The sequence below is a fragment of the Leptonychotes weddellii genome, chromosome 3 (genome assembly GCF_054177405.1).
Source record: "Leptonychotes weddellii isolate Sample4059 chromosome 3, ASM5417740v2, whole genome shotgun sequence".
NCBI lineage: Eukaryota > Metazoa > Chordata > Mammalia > Carnivora > Phocidae > Leptonychotes > Leptonychotes weddellii.
This window is the reverse complement of record NC_138371.1, coordinates 128,632,149-128,640,449: the sequence shown is the minus strand read 5'-3', so window position 1 is coordinate 128,640,449 and position 8,301 is coordinate 128,632,149. Positions and strand designations below refer to the sequence as shown.

The 8,301-nt window shown below is 48.0% G+C and overlaps 1 protein-coding gene across 2 annotated transcripts in view; it reads left to right on the top strand.

The window, feature by feature from the left end:
* The first annotated feature begins 717 nt into the window (after window positions 1-717).
* The window catches only part of CNMD (chondromodulin), a 25,543-nt gene continuing 17,959 nt past the window's right edge, over window positions 718-8,301 (top strand). For both annotated transcript variants that reach the window (XM_006741209.3, XM_031036597.2), the window contains exons 1-3: window positions 718-964; window positions 1,364-1,504; window positions 6,224-6,364. In XM_006741209.3, the coding sequence (XP_006741272.1) occupies window positions 812-964; window positions 1,364-1,504; window positions 6,224-6,364 (435 nt within the window). In that variant the 5' untranslated portion in view covers window positions 718-811. The remainder of the gene's footprint in view (window positions 965-1,363; window positions 1,505-6,223; window positions 6,365-8,301) is intronic.

Sequence of the window (8,301 nt, the reverse complement as noted above, 5' to 3'; positions counted from 1 at the left end):
GAGGCCTCTGCGTGGAGCTAGAACTCAGTATGGATTAATGGAGCCCGGCTGCAAATGAGGTACTATGTCATCCTGGTACTGACAGATGGCATTTCCGAAAGTGAAAAAACACCCTCCCCGTTCTGCTTTTTAAAAAAATATGTTTCCGGTATTCCTTTGGACATAATGTTTTTGAGGTGCATGTGTGTTGCCATTGTTGATTTGTTTGTTTAACTCACTTAACCAAACAGAATGCACTCTTCTTCTGGTCTCCCCAACTCCTTCCCTCCAGCCCCCTCTGCTTGGCTTTCACTTTTGCTAGTGCTCTACCCTCCTCCTAGACCTTCTAGAGACATGGGTGGCAAGGGCCATCTCTGGGCCCTACTCCATGCTCTGGTCCCAGGGGCCCTCCAGCAATGCCAAACTCTGTCGGGTTCCACCAGCTTCCACCCCACACACAAAGTCAGGAAATGGGCCTCCAGCCAGCTGTCACAGCAGAGTCCTCTGACATTTGAAGAGATCCTTGGATGGTAGAAAGAGTCCTGGCATTTTCACATTTTGAGGATCGCAGCTCTCAGCATCCTCGGCCTACCCATCCCTCCCCATCTCCGTCCCCACCGTGACACACTCAGGGTGCTCTGGGGGAGGCGGAGCAGTAGACAGGAGAGGGCGGGAAGGGGGAGCGTCCAGAACGCCAGAGGAGCTCACAGGGCTGCTGGGGCAGGAGAGGGAAGAGAGGAGAGAGGTGAGGCCCTGGAAGGGGCGGGGACCGCTGGGCTGGCCCGGGCGGGACGCGGCACTGTGAGTACACGCGCGTGTGCGCGGCGTTGAAATGCCCGGCCCGTCGGGGCAGCAGGACAGAGCCCAGGGCGTGCGCGGAGCCTCCCAGTGTCTCGCTCCTCCGGCCACAGCCATGACAGAAAACTCCGACAAAGTTCCCATCGCCCTGGTGGGACCTGACGACGTCGAGTTTTGCAGTCCCCCGGTGAGTAGGGCTCGGGATCCCCAGTCCCGCTGCCGGGTCAGTGGAAACACGCAGGGCCCCGGCTTGGCGCGGGTGTCCGAGCGCACTGCCCGGAGTCAGGGATTTGCGCCACCGAATGTGGGAGGCGGGTGCCCAACCCTGCGCGTGTGCAGGGGGCTCGGGACCCCAGACGGGCGCGAAGGGGAGGGCGGGACGGGATTCAGGAGGGGGAGTCCTGTGGCTGGCGGAGCGTGCACAGCCAGGGGGCCGTGGCCCTGCTCCGCCGAAAGTTTGCCTATCGCACATCCACGCCTGAGTCCAAGGGGCCTTCGGGAGGGAGGGCGGCGAGGGTGCCGGGGTGCGGGCGGCGCAGACGTGACCTGTCCCCCCTCCCCGACCCTCCCCGGCCCCGGTCCGCAGGCGTACGCCACGGTGACCGTGAAGCCCTCCAGCCCCGCGCGGCTGCTCAAGGTCGGAGCTGTGGTCCTCATTTCGGGGGCGGTGCTGCTGCTCTTCGGGGCCATCGGGGCCTTCTACTTCTGGAAGGGGAGCGACAATCACGTAAGTCCAGAGGGCGGCGCGCGGGGTGAGGACCCGAGTCCCGGTGCGGGGGCCGGGGAGGTGCGCGGGGCGACGGGGCCCTCAGGTCACCCGCATGTCCCCCCCTAGGTGGAGCCAGAGCGCTGGGCCGCGGGGGCCCTGTCGCCCCTGCTGAGGCTTTCCTCTAGGTCCCCCGGGGCACCTTCTCCCTTCTTCCCTGCGCCACCACCACGCTGCTTTCTGCTCTTGGCGGCTTCGTAGAAAAGCAAGCCGGAGCTTTAAGGGAGAATACTAAAACGTAGAGTAGCGGGAGAATGCAGTGGACGGTTGGAGGAAGGCCCTTTTCTGCGCATCTCAGCCTGGCGCGGGCAGCGAGCAGTCCTGAGACTGTGGGGAGGCACCTCAACTCTCTGGCCTCAGCCTTGGGGAAGAAATGGAGCTAAATCATCTCCGAGGCCTTTCCTAGCCGAGAAAGCCTGCGAATTTAAGAACCGAGGACAAAGATAGTCCTAGGGAATATTCAGACCCAGTACTGGGGATGAATTTGACCTTTCAAGAGTTTTGGGGAGTTTTTGTTATTGCGTATGACCTGTCCATGAATGCTCCCTTCTCTCTTGCCCTGAGGAAAGAAATGGGCTAACTTCGTTAAAGGTGGCAAATCTCTTTAAAAATCAGTTCTGGCCTAGTCACGTGTGATGTAATGGTACATGATTCACTGATGGCTGTCCTCCTGTCTTTGTATGTAACTGTTTATTTTAAAGCTCCACCAGCTCTCAACGAGTATACAAAGCGCTTCTAACGTGACTGGGCAGAATTCCAGGGTGTTCTCTATGTACCCTGAGTTTTGTTCACCTATGTAAAGGGGGGCATTTTATCTTGATGACCATTGCCAGGCCTGGTATAAGCTTATTTCGACTAATGGAAAAGAATTCCATCTCCAGGATGCACACAAAGGGCTTTTTCTTAATCACTGCCCTCAGAGGATCTGTGACTGGTGTTTGTCACACACACCCCCCCCCCACCATGAAATTCAAAGCATGAACGAATTCCAGTACTTAGAGAAAATGGTGCTGAAAGCAATTCAACCATTTTACACATCACATCTTCTGCAGTCACTGCATAATTTGTATTTTTAACTCAAATGCCTACTGTAGATAATCATGCCATTTAGCACTGAGTCTGTTTTGGAGACTATATCAAATTTACAAGCATCGATTTGTAAGATCAGAATTGCACAGTATTTTGTGTATATTTGAAAAGTGCCTTAATGTATTTGTATTTTAAATATAGAAGTTAGGCCAGATGCTCATGTTTGAAAGCAGCAAATCTGAACAGGAGAACAATTTCAAGATCTACATCTCCATTAATAGCAGGGTTGAGATTGTCATCCCTTGGGAAATTGTATGGTATTCGCATGTAAATGCTGTCTTTTAGATGACAAAACCTCAGTGGCCTAGGTCATTTGGAGATAAAAATAGCTTTGCTTTGTTTTGGGGATGGTAGAGATTTTAGACATGATGTATATTAAAATGAATACCATTTGGCATTTAATTATTCAAGGCAAATACAACTAACTGACAAGCTTCTAAAAGGAGAGACTGAATGATCATCCTGACTAAGTGGGGCTCCCTTTCTTCATCTCGTACTTTAGCACAAGAATCTGGTTCAAGAGAGCAGTATTAAATTCTAAGACTACAGAGCAATAGTGAATCACATTTTATTGCCAACAATCAAAGTTATTTCTATTTCCTGTACAGGCAGAAGAATGAAGAAAATCGTGGTTTTTTGTTTTTGTTTTTTTTACAAATCCCAAAATATTTGGTGCTACTCTAGATTACTTACAGGTACTGAAATATGGGGAAAGCCCCACCAATAAGAGAGAGGTGACAACCCTGCCCTGTGGGAGGAGGGGATGAGATCAGTGCTTGAGGCCTTTATTCTCAGACTGATTTTTCTAGATAGTGGCCCAAACATTATGTCATTAATCTTACAGAACCCAGGCTTCATTAGAAACTCACTAGCAAATATTCCTGGCCGTAAAAGGCACCGTGCTGGGCAGAATTTTGGCAAATAATAAACTTCACTGTATTTAGAGACTCGCCTGAGGTACCAACAGCTCCGTGGGCTCAGAGCAGACAATGTGATTACTCCTCTTCTAGCCCAGCCTCCTGAGCTCAGGGCCCAGTACTTTGGAAATAGCTTTGGACTGTGGACCCTCCCACCATTCACTTCACGAGGGCACAGACCTCTCACCGCTGCCCCGTGCACAGCACGCTCCTTCTATAGGATGGGCTAAGGCTAGGTGACAAGTGACGCGAGTCCTATGGCTGGTCAGGGAGCTTCTGTCACGCAAAGGTGGCAGGGGCGGTGGTGGAGGAAAGTAAAATTAGGACCACAAACCACCCCTCTAGTGTTATAATTTTGTCTCCTTAATTTTGCGAAGAACTTGGGAACGGTTCATTTCTGAAATTTTGCATTGCCTTACTAGTAGAAGCTTACGTGCAGTGCTTTCTGTCTCTCACACACACACACACACACACAAAGCCTCTAAACTGCATGAGCGAAGGACGTTTGTTGCAGCAGGAACTCACACAAATGTTGTCTGCCATACTCCTTTTGACCGTCATACTCAGCCCATGTGAAGAGTGGCTGCTCAGAGAGCCCAGGGACAGAACAGAGCCCGCTTTCTAAACCTTACCTGCAGAAAGCACCAGCTCAGCCAAAGAAAACAGGCTTCCCAAACTGGGCTGATCACGAGGACCTCCTGAGATGCAAAGTGCAAACAGACTGGTGGGCTCTGCTCCAACTCTGCTAAATCAGAATCGCTAGAAGTGGTTCTTATGATCAGGCCAGTGTGGGGGAGAGCATACCGCAGGGATCCAAGTGCAGGGGGGAGGGAAGGGCACGGAGAGATGGGCCGGCTGAAATAGCGTGCCAGTATTTTCTGTACCGCTGAATGAAGGCTGTTGCCCGGAAGGGAACTGGCTTGCAAAGCCATTCTACATCTCTGCTGGTAAAATAAAACTGTGCTCTGTGGGTCTCGTGATAATGAGTTTTCCACAAGTAATGATCTGGTAATAACCGATACTTCTTCCAGTGTCTGTCCATGTAGCAGTCTTTCTTTATAATGAGGGAGAAAATCAGACTTGAATTGAATCTGAGCTATTGGCAGTTCTGACCTACTGACCTGACACTAAGTAGCAAGTGTCTCTCATCAGTTCTCAGTCCTTCCTCTTTAAAGATTTTATTTTTTTTTTAAGATTTTATTTATGACAGAGATTTAAATATGACAGAGAGAGAGAGCACAAGCAGGCAGAGAGGCAAGCAGAGGGAGAGGGAGAAGCAGACTCTCCGCAGAGCAGGGAGCCTGACGCGGGGCTCGACCCCAGGACCCTGGGATCATGACCTGAGCCTAAGGCAGACGCTTAACCGACTGAGCCACCCAGGGGCCCCTAAAGATTTTATATCTTATATGTTATATAAGATATAGAGAGATACACACACACACACATATGCTTCTAAGTCAGAAAAAGGAAGAGGGAAGGCAAGGGAAGGGAAGACCCACCTACTACCCCACAACACAGAGAAAGTTCTAGCAGGGCAGCAACACACTGAGCAGGAGCAGTGTGTGAATTATTTTGTAAGTTAGTGTACTAACAAGATGTCTAAACTAAGAGAGCCCTTTGGATGATCTAATTTAGTGGTAAACTAAAAAAACAACTATTTCATGGAGTTATTTTTCTTAAGATTTTACTCAGAAATCCAACACATAACACAGATAACAAGTAGAGCCGCTCTGGCTAAGTTGTAGGTGGACAGGAGAGAAAGGACGACCCTCACAGTCCCACCTGCTCTGCCACCATCACCTCTGGGCCACCTCTGTGAAATCTTAGAGCTCAAAGGACGTAAATGAAAACCATCTCTGAGGCCCAGCTTCTTCACTTTACACCCAAAGCAACTCCCAAGACCCAGGGATAAGTGGTGTGGCCACTCGTTTTTCTGATTCGTGGACCAGTGCTCTTCTCTGATGCCAAGTCTCCCTCCCTTCTTCCCCCACACGTCTCCTAACAATATGCCCTCCAACACCAGATGCCTGTCCCAGTCATTAAAATGACTAACTCCCACTTTGAGCTGAAACAGATGTGCACATTGACCTTGCTGTCCACAAATGTTGCTCTCTATCAGGCATATCCCAGCCCTGTCTGTAGTCCTCACTATATGCCATACCCCGGGTCGAGTCTTAGCCAGAGGATTTTTAAAAACCTTTCAAATTGAGGTGCCACTGCAGACTTGTTCAGTTAACAGCCCAGTTAACCATTTATCCATCGATGGCTCTCAACTCAGACTGCAAAGTAGAATTGACCTAGGAAAAGAAAGATCTATGTCCAAGCCCCATCCCCACAGGGTCTGATTTGATTCATCCAGGCGGGACACGCATGCGCGGTAGCTGGAGATTCTACTCAGATAGCTGTATGCGTGGCCAGGATCGCAAATCACTGAGCTATTTGAATAAGTATCGGAGACTACCAAAGCTTTTACTTTTAAGGTATTTCTTAAAGAAATTATTGTATTAAATGATTGGTGTATGGATGAAGCCCTTATATATAAATATATTACTATTAACGATGATTCGGTGTATCTCTAACCAATGTGAAAGCTACCTCATGTACTGCAGGTCAAAAGATAAGCCCTGAATTGCTCTAAAAGGAAAGCATCCCTGACTCCTGTGTTCACTTCTAGATTTACAATGTCCATTATACCATGAGTATCAATGGGAAATTACAAGACGGGTCAATGGAAATAGATACTGGGAACAACCTGGAGACCTTTAAAATGGGAAGTGGAGCTGAAGAAGCAATTGAAGTTAATGATTTCCAGAATGTAAGTATATTTCATGCATTTAGAGAGTTTAACCAGGCAAGCCTGGAAGGCCTTCCCAACCCAGGGAGAAGCAACATCTCTCACACACAACCAAATGGTAACTGTCCTTTATGGCAGTCATGGCGCCACTAATTCACATACATTATGCAGCGTATTGTCTCTGAGAAAGGACCACTCTTTGTCCTTTATAGTTTCAAAATGAAAAAAACAACACCCTGGCACTGAAAAGAACAGGTACTTGGAACTCTATAAAAAGTCTTGGCAGAAGGACTGGAAAGAGCTATTTCTTTCCAAGCAGCTTTCTGTAACACAGTGAATAAAATGCTCAAAGCATCCCAGAATGTTCCAAGGTCTGAAACATGAACCTGCAGAGAGGAGGGAAATTGTAATGACCTAACAATCTCATCAACAATAGGTGGGATCTACTTACATACTTCTCTCCATTCTTCAGATTTCCCATTTAATCCAGAAAACTAGCATGGAGAAATTCCCTGTCATAATCCTATGTTTTCTGACCATGGCCAATGACAGATAAAACATTCGAGTCTCCTTTGAGAGGGGCAAACACATTTGTTTTCCGAAGTTCAGCTTACAGGCAGTTTGAGACCTCAAGCTCTGTGACGGTGCTTTGGTGCTTCGGCATAGGTCCGCAACACAGTGGCACTCGGGGCCCTCTCTCCTGTTGGCCCACGTAAATAGCTTATTCTCTTCATGTTCAAAGATGAGGAAAAGGCATCACTGTTTGTGTTCTGTTACACCTGTAGATGGAGTAGGTGAGACTCGATAATGAAAAAAGGCACTTGAAAATAATGACTCTTCTGATAGTTTATTGGCCTACAAACATCTCATCAACCCACCTTGCTCCAGTTGATGAGAAAAACTAGGGATGCTTTTCAGTTGAATGAAAGAACTCCCCTTGCTGATGCCAAAACGCAGTTCACAAGTCCTGTTGAATACCAAACAGATGCTAACCTTCGAGCCCCGGTGATAGGTGATGTTAGGTATTCCTTGCTGATGGCAAGGACTGGCTATGTTTCAGAGTGGGCTCTGCTTGGTGGGGAGCGGGGAGGGGTGGGCTCTGCAGCCCTGGATGTGACCTGTTAGTTGGAGCTTTGCAAATGGTTCTGGTCAGTGCACAAAGATAATTTCTCTGGACCTGTTAAAGGCTTTTACTGCTAGATCCAGGACAAGGTAAAAGCATTTTTTCTTTGTACTGTTCAACGAAAGATGACAAAATGTGGCTCCCACACACACATCATTCAATCCAGAACAGAACTAAATACCTATGATGTGTCACAAGATCAAGATATGCAAAGGGAGCTACACAGATGAATAAGAAAAGATCCATCTCTCTCAAACGTGCATGAATCAGGAATACACTTTAAAAATTTTTTTTTTTTAAAGATTTTATTTATTTATTTGAGACAGAGAATGAGAGACAGAGAGCATGAGAGGGAGGAGGGTCAGAAGGAGAAGCAGACTCCCTGCCGAGCAGGGAGCCCGATGCGGGACTCGATCCCGGGACTCCAGGATCATGACCTGAGCCGAAGGCAGTCGCTTAACCAACTGAGCCACCCAGGCGCCCCACTTTTAAAATATTTTAATCCCAAACCTATATTTCTGTTTTATAATCCTTCGGTTCTAATAATGGTATTGATTGTGTTTTGTTCTCATAGGCCAACAGGACCACAAATATTTTATAAACTGATCAATTCTCTTTGATAGCTTCCACATTTCTCTAAGTCAGAACTGGTGAGTAGGACATTTTTTTGATGGATAGAACCAGTTAGGGGTTTAAACAAGCCTGGGCTTTTGAAAACACATGAGTCAGCCACGACGGTACCCCCACTATTACTTTCTCTTATATTTTAAACCACCCATCAGATTCAAGAGGTGTTTATCAAGGCCTACTGTGTGCAGGAGACAGTGCTAAGCAC